Source organism: Eptatretus burgeri, chromosome 8, assembly GCF_056783735.1.
Source record: "Eptatretus burgeri isolate ZD-2024b chromosome 8, Ebu_testis_v1, whole genome shotgun sequence".
In the NCBI taxonomy this organism is placed as follows: Eukaryota; Metazoa; Chordata; class Myxini; order Myxiniformes; family Myxinidae; genus Eptatretus; species Eptatretus burgeri.
Genome location: NC_140968.1, coordinates 296519 through 323957, shown reverse-complemented (window position 1 = coordinate 323957; position 27439 = coordinate 296519). Strand labels below are relative to the sequence as shown.

Below are 27439 nucleotides of genomic sequence, written 5' to 3'. Positions count from 1 at the left end.
CACGTTATCCAATACCACGATCTGCTGCTCCATACAGTTACACCTCAGGGTGCTGGAAAGACACTGAACATTGGGAAGAAGAACAGTGAAAGGGGGAGAAGACAGGGGAAGCAAAGTACCTGTTACCTGCCTTGATGTGGCAATCCTTATCACACCAAGCCGCGTCCCTTGCGGCAAGGGCACAAGGTTTAAAACACAAAGGTTCTGTTACTTTTGTCTCCTTAAACATGAACTAGCAAACTCTTTTTGAAGCGATGCAAGACTCAACAAGCCTACCCTCCGGCACGACAAGCAAAAGGGGCACAGCGAGCCAAATGGTAAGATTGGCCCTTGACTCGAGAATTTTGCCGACCTCGATCTGTCTTCAGCAAAATATTGTGATGGTGAATTTATGAGAAATTATGTAAAAACAATTCAGTCCTCCTTCTTCCTCTTCTACTTCTTCTTCTTTTATATGCCGCACAAGGTTGCAAGATAGCATCATTGGCTGAGGGCACAGCTTTGCCTCTGATGCAATGCCCTCTCTAGGTTAGGACTGGAATCGGGCCAGGATTCCAGCGACAGCTTGTCTTCTCATCAAGGAAGACACGGGGGATGTTTAACTTACCCCAAGTTGCACAAACTAATGCCAACAAAGGGTATGCCAGTTTAACGTCCACCAACTAATAACAGCAGATGGGACACCAGTTTCATGTCCACCAGCTAATGCAGGCAGATGGGACGTCTCGTTTATCGTCCATCCGAGAGACGGCACACACATTGATGAATCACCCTGCCTGTGAAACTCTGGGATGACAGTTTATAGCTGGGTCTGGATACGAACCCAGGCTAGACACCATCGAGGTGAGGAGGGGTACCTTGAGGCCATCCTACCAGCTCATTTTAAGGTCTCATCATAATTGTTTTCATTTTTTAAAAAGTACAGCACAAGCAATAAGGATGCGTTCCTCAGAAGGATCATGAAAACCACAGGCTCGGCCTGTGATATGGAAATGGCTCTGGTGTCCTCAAATGCTTTACATATTTTTAACATCGGACAACGCGCCATCCCATAAGCTCCATGGAGCTACGTTCCAAGTGAGCTTTTTTGTAGATCATGTCGAGGCTCGTGTAAGAGATAATACACAGAAACATATACCAAGGCAGGTGACAAGAGGGGCTGGAGAGAGAAGCACAAGTTAGTGGGGAACAAAGACAATAGGATATCTATGGAAAGATGAGGGATAGGGCGGGATACAAGATGTAAAGAAGATGGTACTACATGGAGTTTCAGGAAGGAAAACAGGCAATTTGAAGGAGGTGGGTTTATGGTGGATTGACGGAGGTAGAAAAGATCATGGTTTTGTAAAGGTGAAATATGAAATGGTGGTGAACAGCTGGTTTGAAGATCTGGAGGGAAGAATGGGATTGAACAGAGTGAGCGAGTTTATTCCAAAGGCGGGGAAAAAGAGGAATGAAAGAGTGAAGGTGAGCAGTGATTCTTCACTTTGTTAGTTTCACCAGAAGGGGGTTTGTGGCGGACTTTGAGCGCCCTGTGGAAATATAGGGGAGACAGATCACAGACAGAGCAGGGGGGAGGGGGCATGGCTGGAGAGGATATGTTAGAAGACAGAAAGACCACCGACCTGCCTCTGGTAAGAGAGTGAGAGGCCCAAAGACTCAGCCTCATCGTGGGAGATACCAATGATCCTAAAAACCTTGGTTTCCACAGCGTAGTCGAGCTAGATGTGAGGCGGGAAAACCAGCCCAAAGGGGGGAGCAGTACTCCATCAAACTGTGGATGAAACTTTGTACATGGTCAAGAGCTCAGGTGTGCCAAGGAAGGACTTTGCACGACGTATGATGCCCAGTCTAAGACTACCTTTGGAGGCGAGGTTGGAAATGTGGCTTTCCCAGGAAAGATCATGGCAGATAGTGCGACCCAAAAGCTTGAATGAAAGGACTTCTTCCAGAGGATTGTTGAGAAAGTATACTGGGGAAGGGGGGGGGGGTTCCAGGTGGTCCTTTCAGAGAGACAAAGTGAGAGAGTGAGATTTGTCATTATTTAAAGACATATTTCAAGTGTTTGACCAGCTTGTGATTTTATCCAGGTTTGCAGAGAGTGAAGAAGCAGCTACTTGCCGATCTGAGGGATGAGAGATGGTACGGCAGATGGTAGGGTCATCAGCAAAGAGATAAAGAGGATTTTCCAGAGAGACGGAGAGATCATTGATTAAAACCAGAAAAAGAACAGGGCCCAGAATTCTACCTTGAGGAACTCCAGCCTGCACAGGAAGAGGGAATGAAAGAACTCCATTTAGGGCCAGAACTCCAAAAAAAAAACAACAAAAGTAAGAAATGGCACATCACCAGTGAACCAAATTGGCGTTGTGTCCACTAAACAATGTGATCCACTCCGTGGCTTGAGTGTCATAAATGGCCAGTGTCCTTGGCAATAAGTGCTCACCAAAAGGGGTTCAACGATGCTCGTCCCATGTTTGGAAGTAGTGAAAATCCACTGAAGATAGCAAGCCACCACGCAGAACATCGTATGAAGCTCCGTGTGCAGAGAGCAAAGTGCTGCTGGAGGAAAGGGCCACAAACAGACGTGGTCCGAAACTCCGTGAGTCAAGAGAAGAAATGAATGCGTCGCTGAAGATTAGGCTGCGAATGCGGTTAAAACTCCAGTGAACTCCAGCAATCTTCAGCTTAACTCCTATGAATGGACCTCTGGAAGCTTATTCATGTTGCTGTATTTGAGCCTGGGGAGTAACTGTTGAAATCTGTCTGTCTCGGTTCTTCCCGACATCTTTGTTCCTTTCATACTTCCTTCTAATTTTTTCCCCCCATTTCTCTTTATTGCTTTTTATTCCTCTCTGAGAAGAAGTGAATTCTTGCAGAAATTTTTCTGTAAGGTTCACTTGGCTGCGTCTGGATGGGTTTGAGGGTAGTGGAGTAGCTGCTGAAACCCGAATCCATCCTTTCCAGGTTCCTCCTGATGATTCCATAGTTGCTCTTTACTTCTTCGGGTTCCTTCTTGGTCTTCCGTTTCATTTAGTTTAACTCCAGTGAACTTTGGTTTAACTCCGGTGAACTTTAGTTTAACTCCAGTGAAACTCAATTCAGCGAGTCATTTCTGCGATGGTTTAAATAGCGAGCTGCCAGGCAGGAAAAGCCACATCACACCACTTCCTTGAAAGCTTTTCTCCTTGCTCGTCCCTCGAGAAGGAGTTCCTATAGCCTGGAGCCCAGTCAAGCATTCTTGCATAGGAAGAAAGTGAGATCTCGTTCGGGAAGTTAACAGATTGTGTAAGTCTCAAAACGTCAGAATATTGGTGGAGGTGGAGGAATGGGTTGGAAGAGAGAGGGCGGGGGAAGGAGGAAACTTTGTCGATTTGAGAGGGGACAAAGGGTACTCGTGTTGGGGGGAAATGATTGGTTAAAAAGCAGATAAAAACCATGCCTACTCTCCTGCCATCTGCTTGACAAGTAAATGGAACAAAGTTCACGATGTAAAAATACGAACAAGTTGGCACTGATGAAAAGTACACTACATGACTGAATGTGCCAAGTACATATTGGAACTTAATCTGCACAATTTAATCACATCTTGCCAGAGCTTCCTGTGCAATAATATCATCATCATCATCATCATCATCATCAATGTAGCACACGCTCTGAAGAAACAGCCTCTTGGCAAGGGTTATACTGGGCATGGTTAGCTGTTGCCTTCATGGCAATCAGGGAGGACAGCCATTGTAATTTGTTCAAGGTGTCAGCGATAACTTGTCTACTCTTGCTGAATGCGATCCTTGACGTCCACAAAACGTTGGTGCTGGTCGACGGGTCTTCGTGCATAATGTCCATCTGATTGACGGTGCACACGATGATAAGTCACTGCACCTGTGAAACAACAGTGTGTCACTTTAACTCGGATTGAGGTTCGAAATCAGATGAGACAGCTCAAAGGGGAGTATGCAAACCTCTAGACTATCCTGCCAGCCCCCAAGAACCTTACATAGGTGTAAAAAAATTGAAAACAAAAAACCCATGAAATCGTAAAACAAAATATTTTGGGGGAAAAAGTGAAATTGTGAAATGTCTCAAAAAAAATCCTCGATCTCAATCAGGCGTTTTATCCGAGTAGTTTTGAAGTGCAGAAATTGACTTAAAGAAAATTCCAATCTTTTCATAAAATTCAGCTCAAGGCACGATATCCGCCCTGACGTTCTCAAGATGCTTATAAATCAGCATACGTGGATCGTAAAACGCTTTTAACCTGGCAGGTCGGTCTTTCAATGACCCGACTCACTTGTAGCACAACAACTTCACCACAACGTATGTCCTTACACTATAAGGACAACATATATATATATATATATATATATATATATATATATATATATATATATATATATATATATATATATATATATATATATATATATATATATATATATATATATATATATATATATATATATATATATATATATATATATATATATATATATATATATATATATATATATATATATATGGACACCTCCCATGCTCCTCCACCTGAAACTGCTGCATAAAGCAACCAAGAAGGCTGACACAAGGTAAGTGCCATGCTTTATCAAACCTCTCAGAGTTCCTCCACAGCTATACAGATATGTCTATTTATATATGCCACTTTATTTGTATAATCCTAGACACCTGGGTTTAGTTGATGACGTGAGCGCTGATTGGCGATTCCCTCCATTCACAGGTGAGAGATATAGGTGGGTCTTTATTTGTTGCATACACACACACTGCTGTATATCAGTATTGTTGCGGACCCGGGGTCGGGGGCGAGAAGACCATGAGGGGGAAGCTTCCTTGGGTTCCTGCCAGACTCTCCAGAATCACAGGCTATCACACACAAATAACTTTGTGACATAGCGGGTCGCGAATCTAATGTGAACGCCAATAACTTGACCACGTGACTTAGGGTCCTCCATCTGATACCATTTACCTCAAGGTCACATGGTTTAATTACTTGGGGGCATGCCCTCGGTATGCCTTTTTCAAACCGGATCATCTTACCGGATCAGATGCAGCCGAGCATAACTGACTAAGAACATACTGGCTAGAAAACAGATCGTTGGGAGATAACGTCCTGGCTAGGCTAGGATACGAACCATGCTGGACCAATGAAGGAAAAGACAAAAACGAGCTGGGAACATTTCTACACAAAGCATTTATTTACAATCCAGCAAGGAAAGGTATCTGGCACAGTGAATGGGGTTTATTGGGATATACAGCAGGGATAGCAAGGAATTTGTGGTGTGTGGCAAAAGGCAAACAATTTACAAAACCAGACAGAGCAGACTTATCCCGTTATATCTTCTACAATCTTAACTTAAACTACGACAGGCGCGATCACACACACACACACACACACACACACACACACACACACACACACACACACACACACACACACACACACACACACACACACACACACACACACACACACACGATGAAGATTACATACAGTCCAGAAAGAACAAGAGCAGATAAGGATAAACGGCCTCGAAATACCTGTCACAGTCGGCAGACCAACGCAACCCAGTATGCTTCAGGGGAGGTAGGAGGGAGGAATACTGGTGTCTAAGGTATGGGAGTGGGAGGTGTGGTGTAGTGCAATATAGGGGGGGGTGCAGTGACATGCCAGAGGAAAATGGGATTGCGAGTCACTAATGATGCTCTTTTGTGTGTCCAAAGGAGACAAGATAGAGGGGTGGAAAGAGAGAGGAGAGAAGATGCGTGAGGTGAAAATTCCTTAACCTCGTTATGTATAGGTCTGTTAATGTAGCGTGTACCTCCGTGCGACACTCCACTTGAACGCTCCCACCTCGAGAGTTGGCGCATTATCTCCGGCTTAGTCACTCTGCCAGGGCTATCACAACGTGCGCTCCCCGTACCAAACTCCTGGATCACTGGTCCGCAAGAAGAAGAACATCTCACAGACGCACACCAACCACGAGTGAAGAGGCAGTGAAGGGCAGAAGCAACGAGGAGCAGCCAACGCAGAGAAGAAGAGGGTGAAGCAGAGAGCGAACGACTCTCCGCTCCGCCTTTTATAAGCCCCAGTCGAAGGGTGGGGTGACGATCCGAAAGCGACGTGCTGTGACCAGAATCCTGCTTCTCTATTGGGCCACAGCGGCTCCAGCCTTGCCCTGCCAGGCTCCCAGAGCCGGAAACAGTCTCATTCGCCCATCCGGCTTGACATGGCCCAGAGCTCTTGATAACATAGGGCATGAGCCGGCACCCAGGCCCTGTACGTGCTCCGAGTGCAGTCTGACTGCTGAATAGCAATGCACACCCGCCACCCACGGGCCCCCTCTCATGATCCAAAATGCACACCCAGGCCCTGTACCAAACTCCCGGATCGCCCTTCCCGCGACCCCTCCACGCGCCCGTCTTGTCGTGTTCTGGCGACTGGACAAGAGTCGTATCAATCCTGCGTGCTCACCCGGGACATCCCCGGTGAAATGCAGTCGAGCTTTAACGTCTGTTGCTCAGCCCCACATCGCGTGGTCCGAGGACAGTCCGAGTTGTGCAGTACTCCATATGGTGGCGAATTGTAGCGATGCAGAGGTATGAGGGGGTGCGGGAATATTTTTACCGTGTGCGAGAAGCGTTTGTGGTCGAAGCGGTGAGGTTTTGGTGAGCAGGGTGAGATGCCAGTTAGAAATTGGCAAACACTTTTGAATGAAATAATGGTGCACTACGCGTGTGCCGTACAGCATCTATTGTGCTTCTGTTGGTTCCAAGCCACGGGAGGCATCGTCGTGCGCTCATTCAATCGCATTTTGCCAGTCGTGTTTGCTTGCTTGCTTGATTTGTACCATGGCTAAAAGGAAAGGGTTGGAGTAGAAATCAGAACAGAAGATAGAGATATAGTTAATAGACCTAGCTATTAGACCCATGCAACGCACTCCATCCCATTAACCCACTAGACATGATGGGAAGGTCTGACTGCACGAAGACTAACAAAATAACTGCCTGGGGATCACTTTCTGTTGTGTGCCATTGCCTTAGAGGCATGCAGTTTTGAAGAACCGCAACAATATATATATATAGTGTGGACCAAAAGTCACTAAAGGTTTTGTTTTGTTTTTTTATTCATAAATTTATAATTTTTCATTTTTAACAGATATAGAAGACCGGGGAGATTCATTATGAATACATTTACCAATGATTAGTGCGTGAAAGTCGTTGAATTTTATTACTCCAGTGGGAAATCAATCATTCAAACTCAAAGAAAATTTCGTGATCATTTTAATGTTCAAGAACAACCATCAGAAAACACGATATCTCGTTTTGAGTCAAAAGGGTCTGTTCATGACTCAGCCCGCAGTGGATCATTGCAGCGATTGATAGAGGACTTTTGTCCTCTGTAATGGATCAAGTTTTGGAAAGAGCAAGACTTTGCAAAGAAGCCAATGGGGGCTATGGGGGTGCAGGACATGATTTTTCACAATTAATCTAAGAAACCAAATTCTACAAATTAAACTACCATTTGCAATTTATTTCATTAATTTTTATTTTAAAATAAAAAAAGTTATGTATAGAAAAAAAGAAAACCTTCAGTGACTTTTGACCCACGCTATATATATATATATATATATATATATATATATATATATATATATATATATATATATATATATATATATATATATATATATATATATATATATATATATATATATATATATATATATATATATATATATATATATATATATATACACTCACATGTACTTGCAAATACCTACCACCTGTCGCATTGCTGACAGGAATAATATGAGAGAGGGAGGAGAGAGAGAGGAGGGGGGGGGGAGGAAAGAGAGGGGTGAAGAGGAGGGAGAAAGAAAGGAGTGGGAAAGGAGAGAGCAAGGGGCAGATAGGAAGGGGGTGAAAGAGAAGGGTGGAAGAGGAGGTGGGGGAGCAAGGAGTGAGGAAAGAGGGAAGCTATGATAGAGGGAGGATAGAGGGAGGAAGGGGGTGAGCGACACCTCAAAAATTGAGTGGAAATTTTTCAGAGTACGGTAATTAAAATATGACTACAATATTTGTTCCAATTCTCTCTTGAACTTGTTCACTTGTCCTGTTGCTTTACTCAATATAATCCTCCCGTTGTGTTAATTGTTCATTTTATTTAATTTATTTTGCCTTCCGAACAACACAGCATGGACACAGCACGGACATGGCACGAACACCGCCCAGGTACATTCAAACACAGCCGACAAAATGCGTGATAAAAACTTTGTCCCACCATCACAGGCTGACCAGGTGTCCAGCATGTTATGGGATCATCCAATTTCATACGATAAGATCATGGTGGGTGGTTACACCAACTATTGGTCTGGTCGCTCTGATGGTTACCATTCCCAAGGAGTTGCTGCAGCTGTGTCCAATAAGGTGACTCCAATGATAATTGAGGTAACACCGGTCAACGAGCATATTATGAGATTAAGGATTCGTCACTCCTTGGGTGTCATTTCCCTGGTCTCTGTTTATGCTCCGACTGAGGCGAGTGATCTCACCGTGAAGGACACATTCTACGCCACGCTCGAGTCTGTGGTTGATCAGTGCCCCAGACGAGATACACTTCTCGTCTTGGGGGATTTCAATTCAGACTGGAACTGACAGGGATGGTTATGAGACATGTGTTGGTCCCGCTGGGTCAGGAACTATGAACCAGAATAGCACTAAGTTCCTTGACTTTGCAAGAAGTCATGGACTTAGGGTGGCTGGTTCATGGTTTCAGCGCCCACAAGCTCATCGCTGGACTGGGTATTCCAACGATGGTGGTGTGGCAAAGGAGATTGATCATGTCCTCGTTGATGGTCGCTGGAGGATGATCCAGAACTGCAGGGTCTATCGGAGTGCTCAGTTCCTCAATACTGACTACAGGCTTGTTGTAGCAACTCAAATCCAGGAGAATGGCACCATCCCAGCCTAGGCTGTATGTTGGCAAGCTCAAGGATGAGAGGATAGCTGAGGAGTTTGCGAACAAGCTGAGTGGAGACTTGGGGGGTCTGGGAGCTTTGGGAGGTCCTGAAGAGTTGTGGAGCGCCTTCAAGACCACCGTCTTTGATGTTGTCGGTGGATGTCTTGGAACTCACCGCAGGGCAAAGAAGAATTTTGTCTCTCAAGGGACACTGGATAGCATTGACCAGAGGAGTCGCAGTGCCAGGCTGAATGGCAGAGCTGAGCTGTTCAGGGAGCTGAGGCATAAAACTGAACATGCACTAAGGGTGGACAAGGAGGCCTATGTGCGAGGAATCTGTGAGGGGGGTAGAGCATCACCTGTGGTCAAGTGATTCTCATCCCGCTTACAGGGGAATTCGCGCATTGCGTTCAACCAAGCCCATCCCTCGGAGCACTGCAGTTAGAGCAGACGGTGGTAGGCTCTTGACAGAGGAGTCTGAAGTGAAGGCCCGCTGGGCCGGTTACTTTGAGCGGTTGTACCGGGCTGATCCACCAGCTGTCGAGTTGGACATCAGGGGTGTTACAATCCCTGTTGCTGACCCTCCAAACAACTGTGGTTCACCTTCGCTTGTGGAAACACGGGCTGCGGTGGACCGGTTGAAATGGGGTAAAGCTCCAGGGATCTGTGGCATCCATGCTGAACTTCTCAAGGCTGGTGGAAATCCTGCACTCGTGTCATTGCATGCAGTTCTGTGCTCTGCCTGGAACACAGGCATCATCCCAACTGATTGGAAGAAGAGCCTTGTTGTCCCTCTCTGGAAAGGGAAGGGTGATCGCCAAGATTGCAACAACTACCGAGGGGTGACGCTGCTCTCAGTGCCGGGCAAGGTCTTTGCTCGGTTAATTCTTGATAGGGTTCGCCACCATCTGCTTGAGCACCAGTGTCCAGAGCAGTCAGGCTTTACACCAAAGAGGTCAATGATTGACCGTATCCTTGCTCTTTGGGTCCTCGCCGAACGCAGATGAGAGTTTCGGCAGGGGCTGCTTGCAGCCTATGTTGATCTCTGTAAAGCATTTGATTCAGTGAATCGGGATGCCCTCTGGAGGATTCTAGGTTTTAGTGGGGTGCCACCAAAACTGATCGATCTGATGTCTGAACTCTACTCTGGTACTGAGAGTGCTGTGAGATGTGGTGGTACCATCTCTGACTTATTTCCAGTTGTCACTGGAGTTCGTCAGGGGTGTGTACTGCCCCCCAGACTTTTTAGCACTTGTATGGACTGGATTTTAGGGAGGATGTCGGAGAGATCAAGCTGCGGTGCATCGTTTGGGAATGTCAAGATCTCTGACCTTGATTTCGCAGATGATGCAGTCATCTCTGCGGAGACGTTAGATATCCTTTTGTGGGCCCTCGAGGTGCTGAATGAGGAGTCTGAGCCCCTGGGATTATGGGTTTCCTGGGTCAAAACTAAGATCCAGCCTTTCAAAAACATCTTGGATGCTGTTGTCCTTTCTGTGCCTGTTTGTGGTGAGGATGTTGAGGTCATGGAGAAATTCACTTACCTTGGCAGTGATATTCATGTCTCTGCTGGCCATGAGTAAGAGGTCAATAGACGTCTGGGTCAGGCCTGGGGAGTGATGCATTCACTGGATAATGGGGTGTGGCGCTGCCGGTACCTGTGCGGGAGGATGAAAGTCCAAGTCTTCAGGTCCTTGGTGCTTCCAGTCTTGCTCTTATGGATGCGAGACTTGGACTCTGACCAAGGATCTGAGATGGAGACTTAATTCCTTCAGTACCAGGTCTCTTCCGAGAATCCTTGGCTATCGCTGCTCGGACTTTGTGTCCAACGAGCGGTTGCTGAGAGAGACTCGGATGAGATTTGTTACCTGCATAGTCCGTGAGCATCAGCTGCGGCTGTATGGCCATGTGGCTCGTTTTCCTGACACTGATCCTGTTCAGATTCTCTCAGCGAGGGAGTCTCCTGAGTGGAGGAGGCCAATGGGCCGACCATGTGCCTCTTGGTTGCAGCAGGGTTTTCAGCATCTCAATGAGATGGGGATGGGCCAGGCATCTGCCTGGGGGATGGCCAGACGGAGGCCCCTGGAGTACCGACAGAAAGTGGACGCAGCGACGTGCTGCTCTGGCGCATGCTCCCATACCTGACCTGACCTGACCATTTCATACTTTTCTGGGACACCATTTGTGTATGTGCTCATGCTGTCATGTCTCACTGTCCTGTCCATGCCGTGTTGATGTCTTTGTGCCACCCCAGTGAAGGTTGGAGTGGTGCTAGTGCTGTTGGGGTGGTGGCAATCTGAGATGTTTGATTCACCACTCAAATTGTTCATGGACATGTGGTGGTATTTGGTAGAGACGGTCTTACAATTTTGAGCGATGGCTTTCTTCTGCTTAATCGTGGAGATGGCTTCGTCTCACAATCGAGATGAATAATTCCATTCCATTCCATTAAGACCATTGTCTGTGCAGAGCGTTCGTGCTGCTAAAGCAGTCTCCTGAGCTATTGGGCACAATCCTGGATGGGTTGCCACTCCAACGCAGGATACTCGAATGGCTCAATCATCCCAGCAAGCTGGGACTCATTTTGCCGACCTTGGAAGGAAGACCAGCTGAGTCAACCCCTCCTGGTATTAGTTCAACAACCAAGCAGAATTTGAATTCTGGACATAAAGATATCAAAGCCCACCTCCCTAACCATTAAGCCAACACCTGGCAGAGATGGATAACCACCACATCTAGCCATCTTTGTTGTTGCACGATAGTGCTCTGTAACATATTCCGAGCACGAAAGCGCACATTTTGTATGTCCGTTCCACACTCCGATATTTCGGACAAACATCGTTCAATTTCTGGCAAACCTTTGGTCTTTCAGCCATTTGTGTGGTTTAAAACCATCTCAGTTTGTATTACTGCAACCACCAAGGACGCAGCGACTCGGCATATTTGTGAAAAATGGAAAATTATTTACCGTTTGAGTTAAATCGTTCTGCAATGTAAACCGTAGACAGTGCAATTATGACTATCGAATCCTGGCTGTGACATCATCGCTAAGTGTGAAAAACACTAATATTTCGACTTTAAATCACAAAATTACTTGCAGCAGGCCGCCCCAAATGCGGGTCTCTGCATTGCGGTTTTGCTTAATCATTTGGCTAATAGCATACCTCAACCACCACCGTTTCATCCGAATCTGTAACTTTTTCAAAATCAAGTAAATAATCTAAAAAATAAATAATTAATTGATTAATCAATAAATCCAAAATACCTTTTATAGCCAAATCACCTGTTCACTGTCGCGTCCAAATATCAGCTTCCTTGTTCAAACGGTGCCTGAGATATTGCCCAGATGAGAAATAAAATATATGTAATAATTAATAAATCGATAATAATTAAGTAATTAAGCAATTAATTGATGAACCAAAAAGTTTTTAAAAAGTGTTTGCCAAAGCACATCTTCACTTTTGTCCCAACATTTCAGCTTCCGAGCTCAAAGGATGGCTGAGATATTGTCTGGACCCACAATAAAGAATACAATGAATCAATTAATTCATTAATCAATAAATCAAAAATACCCTTTATAGCCAAATTACTTGGTCACTGTCATGTCCAAATACGAGTTTCCTAACTCAAAATGTGTGTGAGATATTGACAGAATGAGAAAAAAAAGTTAGTAATAAATCGATAATAATCAAGTAATTGATTAATCAAACAATTTAAAAATAATGTTTTTACCAAGGCACTTGCTCACTATCGTGCCCAAATTCCAGCTTCCAAGCTCAAAGGATGGCTGAGATATCGCCCGGACAAACAAACAAGAAAACAAACAAGTACCGGTACATTCAAAGTACACCGCCCCCATGTCAAATAAATATGAAACAATCCTCCAGTTCGCGACATTGTTGGAGCACGCGCCGATGCCGCCTGGGCCATCTCAAGGCATGGGCACACTGGGCAGTTGCCCAGGGGCCCCACAATTCTAGGGGCCCCATGCTGCCATATTGTTCATGAGAGATCTCTTGGCAGAGTGGATAATTACTCGACCTCTCGCTGGAAAGGCCTGGGATTCAAATCCCTTTTCAAATTATATTAACAATAGAAATAGTTTGTGCATAACTATCTGACAAATGATATTTCTTATAATGTTGTTCATCTGCAATAATAATGTATTGTTTACGCAATAATATTGTGTTGTTATAATGTTGTTAATCTGACTTGCAGCAGCTGTGGATATTAATTGCCTCATTTGTGCGAGGTTGTGTGTTGGTGTTTGCTTTTGTTTTAAGTGTTCACGTGTTTCATGTGCATGATGGTGTTTGCTCAGAGTGTTCGTGTGCATGATGGTGACCAACTGTACAGGGGAACGTTCATTTTCAAGATTGAAACTTACAAAGAATCAGCTTCGCAGCACAGTGCGGCAGTAACGTTTGAACTGGCTTTCACTCATGTGCATGGAAAAATGACATCCTGGAGACCATCGACTTCAAGCCAATTATAAATCAATTCTCTGCAAAGAAATTTCGCAAACGTTTGTGTTGATTAATAATAAATAATTCATTCTGTACCATCTCCATCTGTACGGTGTACCAATTAATTATCATTTATGTGTTGAAATGTTTGTTTTTCTCAAGGCTTATGGTATATTGTTCAAAAGTTTGTGTTCATTAATCCTCACTTTGCAGCATGTTTTTTTATGTTTAAACATCAATTTTTTTGAAAGTACCAATAAATCTATAAGGCTTAATTTTAATGACCATTTACATTTTTATTCCTGTGGGTGGGTGGGTCGGGGCCCCAGTGCATTGCTTAGCCCAGGGCCTACAATGCTGTTAAGGCGGCACTGGATGCCGCCTTGCAGCACGTGGAGTCGGAATTGGGAGGGAGCGGTGTACAATAATTGATCGATTAATTGCATATTTCAAATAAATAATGATTGTAAAATAATTAATTTCTTAATCAATTGACTGAGAGCATCCCTAAACCACCACCGTTTCATCCAAATGTCGCTTTTTGAAAAGTAAGTAATTAATCAAAAAATGAAATAATTATTTGATTCATCAATAAATCAAAAATATCCTTTATAGCCAAACCACTTGTTCACTGTCATGTCCAAATATGAGCTTCCGAGCTCAAAAGATCCCTGATATATTTCCAGGATGAGAAATAAAATAAACAAGTTGCTAATAAATCTTTCATAATTACGTAATTAATCAATTAATTCATTAATTTAAAAAATTTTTTTGCCAAAGCACATCTTCACTTTTGTCCCCAAATTTCAGCTTCCCAGCACAAAGGATGGCTGAGATATCACCCAGACAAACAAGAAAGAAAATATTTAATCGGTTAATTGATTGAATCAATTAAATGAAAAATACCCTTTAAAGCCAAATCACTTCTTCACTGTTGTGTCCAAATATCTGCTTGAGCTGAAAAGGTGCCGAAGATATTGCTAGGATGATAAATAAAGTAAATAAATAAATAAATAATCGATAATTAAGTAATTCATCAATTAATTGATTAATCAATAAATAAATAAAAAATAACGTTTTTGCCAAAGAACATCTTCACTTTTGTCACCAAATTTCAGCTGCCTGGCTGCTCAAATGATGGCTGAGATATCTGTCGCCCAGAAAGCAAGGAAGAAAATAATTTATCCATTAATTGATTCATCAATAAATCAAAAATACCCTTTATAGCCATATTACTTGGTCACTGTCATGTCCAAATGTCAGCTTCCTCGCTCAAATGGTGCCTGAGATATTGCCAGAATGAAAATTAAAATAAATAATTAACAAATCGATATTAATTAATGAATGAATCAATTACTTGATTAATCCCCCCCCCCCAAAAAAAATTGTTTTTGCCAAAACACATCTTCACTTTTGTCCCCCAAATTTCAGCTTCCAAGCTGAAAGGATGGCTGAGATATCGCCCGAATGAACAAACAAACAAACAAACGGAGTAAAAACTGAGTACTTCCTTCCTTCGGCGCCCGGCGATGACGTCATACATCGCCTGGATATGACATTGGGAATTAGCGGTGTACAAAAGTCAAAACATTTAAACATTGTTCACTGCTACTGCTATTATTTGTTGAGCAATGCCAGCACACCCTTTGGGAAGGGAATTGATCCATGGACGCATTTCTGGGTCACTGGCCTCTTATGAAGACATCTTTCTTCGTAAAAAAAAAAAAAAAAATTAAACATTGTGACAAAATGAAGGACATTTACTTCAGCCCTAAGGCCTAACTACACAGTCCAACAATGCTTGTCAACTCATGTGCACATGCATTTCCACTCAAACACCAAAGCAAATGGTCAAAGACACATACACAGCCCACAGGGCCAGAATGCATGGTCATACAATAACTGGGTACCACTGTGCATCATTATTATATACCGGGCGTAGTGGCGTGCACCTGTAATCCGGCTACTCGGAGGCTTGGGTTGGAGGATTGCTTGAGGACGGGAGCTCTGCGCTGGGCCGCGCTATGAGAGGGTGTAGGGCAATCATGGCGAAACCCAATCCTTATCCCTGTGTCGTAAGAGGCGACCAGGGTTGCGTCAGGAAGGGCATCCGGCGTAAAACCTGTGCCAAATCAGTATGCGGATCATAACGGATGATCCGCTGTAGCGACCCCTAATGGGAGCAGCCGAAAGAAGAAGAACACAACTGTGCATCATTATTATGATAGCACCTTTTGTTAAGAAAACAATGTGTAAAATATAATCTAATATAACGACAAAGTTAGGGATGTGCATCATGGTCCTATGGCTAAAGTACACAGTCCAACAAAGCTTGTCAAACTAGTGTACGCATGCACTTCGGCCTGAAGGCTGAAGCACCTGGTCGAACGAACACATGCATCCGAACCCATGGGGCCAGAATGCATAGTCATACAATAACCTGTGGTTCACTTCTCAGTCAGAGTGCATTCCCCTCCAGAATTAAGCTAATAAGTTGTACCATATGGCACAACTATCAAATAATACTTCTTCACTGGAATGATGACCGTGAACCCTCGTCTCACGCAAGCAATTGCTGCAAGGGTTCGAGCTGATGGAGGTGCCTGCCATACACCCACCATATTTAGGTATCCATTACACATTTTACAAGGATTCTAGTTGCCAGGAAAAAAGTTTTTTTTTTTTTTTACAGTTTAAAATGTACTTCCGGCCTCAGCTGTAGTTTGCAGTGTGTGGAGCCTGTGAACGACTCCTGGCCTGCAAAGTTAGTCCGGAGACATGCCATCACAAATTCGACAAGACCCAACCAAGAAGGTATGAACAAGACATGGGAATGGGTTAAAAACACAATTATGTACACAGGGTTGAAGTGACAACAGGAAGACAGCGTCAGATCCTCTATACTTCGAGGCACTTCAACTCCAATTGTGCTTCTAACCTTCTAGCCTCTCACTCTGTCTTTCAGGCTCGAGCCTCTTATCCCCCTCCCCTTTCAACCTTGAGCCTTTTAGCATTTAATCTTTCTGTTTCAATATCACTTTCAGACTGTCTGCACCCTTGTCAGAGCCCACTGTTCAGACATACGCTGCGCCACAGTTCCTTGCCCTCTAAGCCTGACTTGCCCCTAATGTCCAACAAGTTCTCCATCTTCAACTTAGCACACTTTCCCCAGCCAATAGAAAAAAACAACTTACCTGGCGATGATTAGTACCGCAGCTCTCTCAAAGCAAAGTGCAACACTGGAGAAGTGAACCTTTAAACGCATCCCAGCATGATTGCTCAAGCAGCAGTCAAGAAGCGAGATCTAAGATTACTTCAATGACTTGAAGAAGACCTTGGAAGGCATTCCTGCAACTAAATATCATCAATTACAATGAGTGTAATCTAACTGATAGTCCTGGGGTGAAATTTTTTCTCCTTGATTGGCATATAGCAGATAGTGGTGTTATCGATAGGCCTCAAATTCTCAGCAGAGCTGGGCAATTGAAGTTTCAAGTGAATTCAAGGATTCGGACTAAACCAAGTCGAAAGACAATGATACTTTGATCAACGATGTCTTGGAAAGATGTTCCGATTGAAACAACAACTTTTGAGTTCCTTTCGAAGAAGAAAAAAGGAGATCGTTTCAAGCAGCCTCCCATTACGCAAGCTCGAGCGTTCCAGCTATCGGGACGAAACGCGGCCGTGAGTAATAATATTTTTTATTTTTAAACTCAAAAGTGTATTGTTTCTCCACACCATACAATGAAATTTGGTGTCAGTGAGTAGGAGGGAAAAGGTGTGCACAGTGAGGGATGTGTCACAAATGAAGTGCAACTTTAAAGAAAGTTTTGTTTTTTTCATTGCAGAGAGACAAGGCCTGCAAAAAGTGGATCCAGTTTTTGAGTGCTCATTCACATCCACACCCCAACCAAGAAATTCGTACAACATTTTGCAGAATCCATGTTGAAACAACACAGGCATCGGGCAGCAAAGCTCGTCGGAATGCCAGAGGACAAAGGGAGTTTATACGGCGAGCGGAATGCTTTTGATATGAGCCTGTACCGGCCGCAGCACAATTAACCACAGAACACAACACGAGAGCGCCCTTTGCACAACCCTGCTTTGAAAAATTATACAAGATAGAAAAAAAAAATTTGATTGTGTAAATAACTGTCTGCTTGTGGTGGTTTATTTGTTTGGATGTCTGTGTTTTGTTTCTACATCTGTTACGTGGCAGTGAGAAAAAGGACACGATGTAAATTGAAATATACAATGACAAAGATACTGTTTTTAAAATATATCACCTTTGTCACCTCGACCTTTGAAAACCACAATGGAGAGGTTGTCATCGTAATCATGATGAAATATGTAATTTAAACAAATTCTGTTTCATGATGGTAATAACTCGAAGTTTGAATCCGTTTGACCAATCGATTTGCTGTTCAGACGGACACACTTGTTTTGATGTCTGCATCCGCTAAATGGTGGACAGTCAACAATTCTTGCGTCTCCTTCAATCCTTGAATTCCCTTCTCTTCCTTTGGGGTCATGTTTCAGATGTACACAAACGCGGTAGAATATTTGCCCACACTCCACGGAATCCCCTCCCGTGTTTCAAGGTCTGGAGGACACTCTTCCTGAATGACTTTTGTCTTTTGGGGCCATTTTAGAATGGAAAGACACCGAATTAACCAATTTGTTCAGCACTTCGTTCTCTAATGCTGCATCTGAAATGACAGGAGCTGTTCTTAGTCTTCAGACAGACTCGTATTGTTTACAGTCATGAAGAAAACATGACCGTGAATCCAAAGATATGAATCCCTTCCTAACTTGACTAGTCACTGCCAATCCAATGAGGAAACTGCGGACAATATGAACAATCCAGATCAAAGGAAGTTTACAATTTCATGCCCTTCTCAAGTCAAATTGCTGAGCTTAATAATGAATGCTTTAACTGAATTAAGATAGCACCAATTCGATGGAAATCCAAGCAGCATTATAACCACGAGCAGAGTACCCACTCTGCGGGCGATCTTGTTCCAAGCGTGCAACACGTTCTTCTGGCGCATACCTTTACTTGGGCGGTGTATAGGCAACTGACAGCTCTGTAGAGGCAAAAAACTTGTGGTTGCAAGGGGGATTGAGTACTTCGAGTTTGGGCCAGTTGGTGATGGGACTTGAACGACTTGAACGACTTGGACTTGAAGAAGAAAGGGGAGCGGATTACAAAGTTGGCTTGGGGGAGAGAGGGCAGAGTTGGGATCAAGGGGTTTGCGGATTTCAAGAAAGAGGGAGGGGATCACAGAGTTCGAGTGTGGTGGGAGGGGGTTAAGGACATGGGATTGGGTGTGGGTATGTGGGTAGGGGGGGGGTTAGGGTCCTGAAGTCACATTTTAAATTATGCAGAATTTCCACGGATCCATGATAGTTCCGATGTGTCTTTTGGGTCCATCGGGTGTTTTGGGTCCTCTTGGTATTTTGGGTCCTCGTGGTCTTTTAGGTTCTCACGGTCTTTTGGATGCCTTGGTTCTTTTGGGTCTTCATGATCTTTTGTGTCCTTGGGTCATTTGCATCCCCTGGATCTTTTGGGTCCTCAGGGTCTTGTGGATCTTCGAGGTCTTTTCGGTATTTAAGGGTCTTTCAGGTCTTCATGGTGTTTTGGATCTTTGGTGTATTTTGGATCTTGCGGTCTTTTGGGTCATTATTGTCTTTGAGGTATTTTGGGTCCTTTGGGGTATTTTATGTCTTTAAGGTCTTTTGGGTGTTTGGGGTCTTTTAGGTCTGCAACGTTTTTACCATTTGAGCTTTTGTCATCAAATCTTTATTATGAGAATATGGAGAAGACAAATTAATCATTTCGTCAAAAAAAAAATCAAAGGTCAGCGTGACATAAAATCCGCAATTTTCATCCAATCAACTTGAAATAATTTCAATTATCATTTGAGCTTTCGTTGTCAAATTTTTAACAATGCTCTATTATGAGAATATAGCGAAGAAAAATGAAGAATTTGGTCAAAAGATCAAAGGTACCGTTTAGCACAAGGAAGAAGAAGTCCGAATACAAAGCGGACAGGCTTTGCATTTTCAGATGCTTTCTAGTTACCTCCGTCACTGAAGGTGGAATGAGGTTATGTTTTCACCCCTTGTCTGTCTGTCCGTTTGTTTGTGTGCAGCATATCGAAAAGCGTTGTCGACGGATTCGGATGAAATTTGATGGGAAGTTTGGGTGTGTGACAAGGACAAATTGATTTGATTTTGGTGAAGATCCAGATTCAGGTGGAGGTATACGCTGCACAGAGTGCCCTTCTAATTACCTCCACAACGAAGGTCAAGGAGGTCACGTTTTCACCCCTTTCTGTCTGTTACTTGCAAAAATCGAAGATTGTTCAAGTGTATTGGTTGGTTGAATGCGATATTTTGTCTGCTTGTTTGTATGTTTATCACCTACAGGTCACAACTTTAAACTAAGCTTCACGAAAAATCACCACGTGGTAGAGTTCGTCATAAGCAAGAAGCCGATTGTTTTTGATGTCAAAACGTGAACATCGGCCAAAGGTCAACAAATATGCAAAATTTCTAAAATCCTCAATTTTCATCTCATTGACTTCAAATTTGAAGAAGATTTGCATATCAGGTCAGTGAATTCAACCACTAATTATTTTTGAGGGCATCATAGGCCAAAAGGTCAAAATAGGCCAAAGGTCAACAACTAAGGTGAAATTTCTGAAATCCTCAATTTTCATCTCATTGACTTGAAATTTGAAGAGGATTTATATTTCAGGTCAGTGAATTCAACCACCAATTATTTTTGAGTTCAACATAGGCCGGATTTCTAAAATTGACAATTTTCATCTGATTGACTTGAAATTTGAAGAGGATTTGCATATTTGGTCATTGAATTCAATAGCCACTTATTTTTGAGGTCAAAATAGGCCAAATGGTCAACATAGGCCATACGTCAGAAACTTAGGTGAGATTTGTAAAACCCTCAATTTTCATCCCATTGACTTGAAATGTGAAGGTCACCAAATTCAATGAAAAAGTATTTTTGAAGTCAACATGGGCCAAAACGTCAACATCAGTCAAAATGTCAACATTGTCGTTTCTAAAATTGTTAATTTTCATCCATTTGACTTTGAGTTTGAAGAGGATTTGTGTATTTTGTTGTTGAATTCAACCACCAATTATTTTTTTAACGGTCAAATTTGTTTTATGGATTTCCCAAGTATCGTGCTCTGCATGGCGTCTTTCTCGTTTGTTTGTTCGTATGTTTGTGTGCAGCTTATCTCAAAAAGTTGAGGATGGATTCGGATGACATTTGGTGAGCAGATTGGGTGTGCGATAACGAAGAATTGCTTCAATTATGCTGAATATCGGAATCTGGATCCGACCATTTTTAAGTGATTCTTCACCATTGAGTGATCAGGCTAAAAATGATATATCGCACGATATCTCAAAAATTGTGGGCAGGTGTCGTGTGTGACGAGAAAGAATCGATTCAATTTTGGTGATGATCTGGATCCGGGCGGAGGTATGCGCTCCACAGAGTGCCCTTCTCATTCCATCCACCACCGACTGTGGAAGAAGGTTATGTTTTCACCGCTGTCTGTAAAAGTGATTCTTTGCCATTGAAAGATAGGGCCAAAAAAGATATACAGCATGATATTTCAAAAATGTATTGGGCCTGATATGTTCTTCTGGATCAGACATTGTGTAGCGGCAGCATGCACTCTAACGAGTGCCTTTCTCGTATGTTTTTTTTAGCTGTTTTTGTTATGTTAAGCATACAGAAGAAGAATAAGAAGTCTGAAAACAAAGCAGACACGGACGGGCTTTACATTTTCAAACCAACATCTCTCGTTTTGGCGAGAATCTACTTACCTTGGTCACGGCAGATGTTACAGTGAAGAAGAAGCTTGAAAATCGCCAAGTGACCTCAGCCGGTGGGTCAGGTGAGTTGGTCTGTTGACCAATCCGGGTGTCACGTGATGATTGCAGATGGCGTGGAAGAGGTGTAATACGTTTGTCCCACATACGTGGCAGATGAAATCACAAACCGCCATTTTTGTTAAGAGATGGTGATTCAACTCTTTCCCAAATGGATTCCTTTACACCTCGAGCGAACTACTTTTTTATCTCGAAGTGTAAAGGAATCCATTTGGGAAAGAGTTGAATCACCATGTCTTAACAAAAATGGCGGTTTGCGATTTCATCCATCACATATGTGGGCCAAAGCTATATCATCTGTTCCACACCATCTGCAGCCATCACGTGACTCCTGGATTGGTCAACAGACCAACTCACCATACCACCAGCCAAGGTCACGTGGCGATTCTCAAATTTCCTCACTTTAACATCTGCCGTGACCAATGCGAGTGGATTCTCGCCAAAACGTGGGCTTTACCAACTGGTAGGTCCAGCTTTTTTCAATTACAAACTTTTACTAAAATACATCAATATTATTTAAGATATTACATATTAATAAAATATTCAAAATAAGCATACTTGACAATGTATTTTCTCAGATGTTAAAAGTGAAATAGCTGCTCATAAATATGATGAAGAAATTTTTTTCTTTTTTGAAAAATTCTCACCCTCTCTTCCAAGCTCGTAATTTTTCTTTTGTTCTCTTTAGGAAGGAGTACAGATGCAGTGGTTGGGGTGGGGGGGGGGTAATGATCAGCCTGTAGCATCTCTTTCAGACTGGATTTTCTCCAGCACAACGATCATGTGTGTGGCCGACATCCAGAGAGGAGAGTCACGGGATCTGGTGCGAGGCTGGAAGCTGCAGAAACTCTTATTTCAGGAGAAAGTGTCAGCACTGATGTGCGGCACTTGTGGGAGCTGGTCGTGTACTCAGCAGATACGCAGGCAGAAGGGGAGGCCTTCAGCTGTGTTGGCCCACCTACATTCAGGCAAAGATGTTAACCAGTGCAATGGAAATGATGTGGTTTTTTTTTCCAGTTTGCAGCAATGCACAGCAATGACAATGCCTAACTCATTTGGAAAAAAAAACAAAGAACATTATTTAGAGGCACTATGGCAAATGGGAAGTGAAGCACTACAGCAATGAACTCACATAGAGTTAAGTAGTCAAAAATCCATATCATGGAAACGTCATGCAGGGTGTCCAAAAATTACCATTCCAAAATTCAAACTGGAATAAAATAAATTAGATATCTGTAATCACAAAGTGATCGGCAAGGGTAAGCTTCCACCGGCGTCCGCAATCCTATGATGGCAAAAATTTTTTTTTTCAGACCACCGATTTGACCTTCAACATATTGGGATAAAGTGGAAATTAAGAAAATGTGTCCTCATCTACAATCTATCCATAAAAAGCAACATCGTGAAAATCAGAGGAACATTATTATTATTATATGACAAAAAGGTGGTTTTTGTTAATTAGGTCACAATCTGAAAAAGTATGTGAAGAAGACAAATCAAATATCAGATGCACAACTCCAGTGCAGGTATACTATTGTGATGCAAGAACATCTTGGAAGGCAGAGAACATGCTGCATGAATTCTATTAGTGCTCTGATAAAACTGACACCATTGGGAATCTCGCTGTTACAGACTTCACCAAAGCTTTTGACTCCATCGGACATACCATTGTCATCACAAAACTCATCAAGTTAGGAATCAGAAGAAAAATTATCCCATGGATGGTGGATTTTCTGACAAACAGGTGATGCAGAGTGAAATACCACGGCACTCTATCTAACTGGAAATCCTTGAGCTGTGGAGTAGCACAGAGAACAAAGACTGGTCCTCTGGCATTCCTTGCCATGGATCAATGATGCAATTGATTCATCAGAGTTGCAGCAATAGAAGTATGTCGACGATCTGAGTATCGGAGAGGTGAGATCATCGAGAGCCCCCTCTATAACACAAAACACCGTTACCGAACTTAGTGAACGTGCTGATGAGAACCATCTTTACCTGAATACAGCTAAATGGAAATAGCTGCAAATTTACTTCAACCATACACCGCCAGAACCACCTGCCCTCAACCTTGGAACTAATACCCTCGATGTTGTAGAGCAAACCAAAATACTGGGAGTATGGATCCAAGATGATCTAAAATGGGACAAGCAAGTAAAGGAAATGATGACCAAGAGCAAGAAGAGAGTGCATTTGTTGAGTAGACTGAAAAACTCCAATATCCCACACGACCTTGTCAACATCACCAAGTCATACGTCCGGCCATCACTCGAGCAGGCTGGACCGGTGTGGCATCCTGGACTCACAAAAGGGCAAACTAAAGATCGAGAGAAAAATCCAAAAAAAAAGAGCAATGAGGAATGTTCTCAGCAACCAGTACGACTCCTGTTCAGATTCCATCACTGTGACTGCGATTGAACCACTTGAGAAAAGAAGAATAAACCTATGTTCTTTGTTTGCATCCTCTTGTGTGAGATCTCATGGGGATAGTGACTGGTTCCTGAAAAACGATGCCACTCAGGCGATGCAGCTCCGTGGTTCTCACAAGTACAAAATCAATCGGTCCTGAACAGCAAGATATCAAAATAGCACGATCCCATTTCTCGTAAAGTGTCTCAGTGAAGAAGGGGGTCATAGGATCGATGAGGTTAAATAGGTTTAATATTGGGTGGCTCAATGGAATTATTTGCTTGGATACTTTTCACCTTCATGACTTTTGTATACTATTTATCTCTGGATTTTAACTTGCTTTCTTCTTGCATACAGTACGAGCAGGGGTACCCAGCATTGCTGGGCAACACCGGGTCCTTCTTCTCACCCCGTCCACTTCCCCTCCCTCTGTAAGTTACCAAGTGTAATTGCTTGTGTTCAGTTTGAAGTTTCTTGGAGAGCGCTCACCAAGTGGCTTAAGCACTGAAGCAAGCACTCTATTCAAAACTACTGATGCGGAACGGCTGGCTTGGCAACTGAGCACACCCCTGGACATATCGACAGCAAACAGCACGTACAAAACTCCGACAAAAGGAGAGTTTTTTTAATTGAAGATTTTTAATGTTAATCATGACGATTTTCGTTGTTATTAAAACTTACACAAACTCAGAGGTGATGTCGAGTGTACAGAAGTATATCTCTCAGGAATTTCCCCGGCGACCTCCCAATTAATTAATTACGGACACAGATATTTCAGGACCAAGCCGATGTTAATGTTTATTGACTTCACATAACACGGGTATACATGTCCATCAGTTTGTTTATAAGCTTTGAAAAGTCGGGCGAAAAACAAAAGTTTTTTTCTTCAATGAAAGACAACGATTTCATTTCCTCTACATTATGTGTATGAGACTACAGCCGCGATCGCTGCAAACAAAATGCATCAACTACCTCGTTTGACTTGGAATCGAAATGTCCCTTTGTTTCCTCAAAACGGTACCTTTATTTAATGATAAAACACATGTTGATACATCAGAGGTCTAAACACAATCAGAGCAATGTGGAGAGAAAAATATGGTGGTGATGTCTGGATGGCTGGAGAGAAAGGAGTGGACCAGCTCGTGGGCGGTACTTATGATGCTGGGGAGAGAGGGGAAGGCGTGGCCTGTAGAATGGGCAGCACTTAAGACCACCCACACAGACCCATGCACACTCAGATGTATATATATATATATATATATATATATATATATATATATATATATATATATATATATATATATATATATATATATATATATATATATATGTTGTTGCAGTTCTGCAAAACCGCATGCCTCTAAGCCAATGGCACCCAACATACAATGATCCCCAGGCAGTTACTTTGTTTGTCTTCATGCAGTCAGACCTTCCCCTCATGTCTAATGGGTAAATGGGACGAAGTGCGTTGCGTGGGTCAAATAGCTCGGTCTAATAACTATATCTCTATCTTTAATCCTGATTTACATTCAACCCTTTTCTTTTAACCATGGTGCAAATCAAGTCAAGCACAGCACCCAGGCGGCCACCTGTGAAAATCACAATGACGAGGACGCTCCCCAGCACACGCGTGGCGCACCTTTCATTCAGCGTCTTACAACGGCGTCTCACCTTGCTCCACCTTCGCTCACCACCTCAACCACCAACATCTCCTGTGTGCGGAAGGAATCGCCCCGTGCCGCCACGTCCGTCCGCATCAATGCAACTTGTCACCAAACGGGCATGCTGCATTGCCCAGTCTGCTCAAACCGCATGGTGCGGGGATGGGCCAAGAATGTTGACAGCACCGACTGCATCTCACTGGGGGGGGGGGGGGTGCCCTGAACGGGAATGTTGGACCGACGCAACCTTTGTTTGGTCGCCGAAACACGGCCCGGGAGTTCAGTGCAGGGCTCCGGGGCGTCGCGCCGGATGTGTGAATGAGGCCGCTTCTGGCCCCAGGAGCCTGGCAGGGCGGGGCTGGGACCCAAGGAGATAGCATGATTCAGATGACGGCGCGTCACTTCGGGTCATCGCCCCACCCTCTCGTGTGTGTGTGTGTGTGTGTGTGTGTGTATGTGTGTATGTGTGTGTGTGTGTGTGTGTGTGTGTGTGTGTGTGTGTGTGTGTGTGTGTGTGTGTGTGTTGGTGCCTGTCGTAGCATAAGTTAAGATTGTAGAAGTGATAACAGGATAAGTCTGCTCTGTGTCTGCTTTTGTAAATTGCTTCCTTTTTTTCACACCCCACAAATTCCTTGCTGTCCCCGCTGTACGGATAAATAAACCCCATTCACTGTGCCACATACCTTTCCTCGCCTGATTGTAAAAAAATGCTCTGTATAGAAATGTTTCCAGCTCGTTTTCGTCTTTTCCTTCATTGGTCTAACATGGTTCGAATCCAAGCCGAGCCAGGACGTTATCGCCCCCCCCTCCCCGGGGTCTACTCACCCCGACCCCAGGTCCGCAACAATATTAAAAAAAAATACATATATATATATTTGATATTATTCCATGAATTCACTATAAACTAATGATAATGAGTTGACGTACACAGGAGTGTGAATTATTATTGAAATTGCATTCACCTTCCTTTGCTTTGATTTATAAGAGTGCACCATTTTATATGGACAACATGCACTACCATCCTCATTTCGGTTATTTTTTGTGATTGTATGATCAAATGTTTTATGTTGATATGAAATGTTGAATGTGTATACATTTGAAAATTGTCATGCAATTCAGCAGAAGCTGCGAAGTGATCATAAAACTGAACTGAACCGGATAATATATATATATATATATATATATATATATATATATATATATATATATATATATATATATATATATATATACATATATATATATATACATATATACATATATATATATATATATATATATATATATATATATATATATATATCTCAGTCTCCTCCGTTGACTAACCTCACCTGTCTGTCCATCTTTTCCGTCAACTCGACTCCTCAACTTCTCGACTGTCCAACTGTCCAGCATCATTGCGGAGTTTTTTTGGCATGCGGCATGTCACGCTGATGTGGGGCGAGATGATGTCATGAAAACCCCGGGCCGTCGACCTTCATGCAAGGTCACGTGACATCGGCGTCCAATCACAACTTGGCACGCAGCCTGGTATGCTGACCTGGGGGCAAGATGATGTAATGGAAAAACCACACAGTCTAGTTTCACACACCACACACAAGGATGAACATCAGACAAACAAAATATCTACACAATGTCGCTTCACACCACTCCAGGGGAGCTTCTACAAGAATGAAGAACTAATCTTTCGTGCGAAGGCAAGTGTCGATTTGAATCGGAGGACAGGTAGGACATTGGATAAGATCAACAGGACGTTAACTGAGGTATGCCAACCACCGTGGGAAGCAAGAAGCCGACGTTTTGGGCGTTCACCCTTCATGCTCCTTTGCTCTGACGAAGAGTTAATGCCTGAAACGTCAGCTTCTCCTCGTTTTCCACAGCAGTAAACATATGTCGATCAATGTCCTGTTAATTTCATCCATTGTTCAGCTTGTAGCAAGTCTCATGGATCAGCTCGGCACCAACAACAGCAGCTTTCAAATGATGGAATATTGTAAAATCAA

The 27439-nt window shown here is 43.2% G+C and overlaps 1 protein-coding gene across 5 annotated transcripts; it reads right to left on the bottom strand.

Moving 5' to 3' along the window:
* Positions 1 to 305: 305 nt before the first annotated feature.
* On the bottom strand, positions 306 to 27439 carry LOC147020891 (uncharacterized). 5 transcript variants are annotated; one of them, XR_015060656.1, is made up of 4 exons: positions 26768 to 27439; positions 22014 to 22324; positions 15390 to 15610; positions 306 to 3882 (listed from the first exon to the last, which is right to left on the bottom strand). XR_015060656.1 is itself a non-coding variant. In XM_085890520.1 (2 exons), the coding sequence occupies exons 1-2, from the start codon at positions 6268 to 6270 to the stop codon at positions 3770 to 3772; spliced, it is 552 nt and encodes a 183-aa protein (XP_085746646.1). In that variant the 5' UTR covers positions 6271 to 6854; the 3' UTR covers positions 306 to 3769. The 5 variants fall into 5 exon arrangements, 1 of the variants encoding a protein (XP_085746646.1); XR_015060655.1 differs by lacking the exons at positions 22014 to 22324; positions 26768 to 27439 and adding an exon at positions 21301 to 22002; XR_015060657.1 differs by lacking the exons at positions 22014 to 22324; positions 26768 to 27439 and adding an exon at positions 16632 to 16713.

Coding starts and splice junctions, on each gene's coding strand:
- LOC147020891 (XM_085890520.1), bottom strand. CDS start 6,270: ATGCCCTATGTTATCAAGAGCTCTGGGCCATGTCAAGCCGGATGGGCG. Junction 3,883..5,831: donor AAGTGGAGTGTCGCACGGAG/GTACACGCTACA, acceptor GTTGTTTCACAG/GTGCAGTGACTTATCATCGT.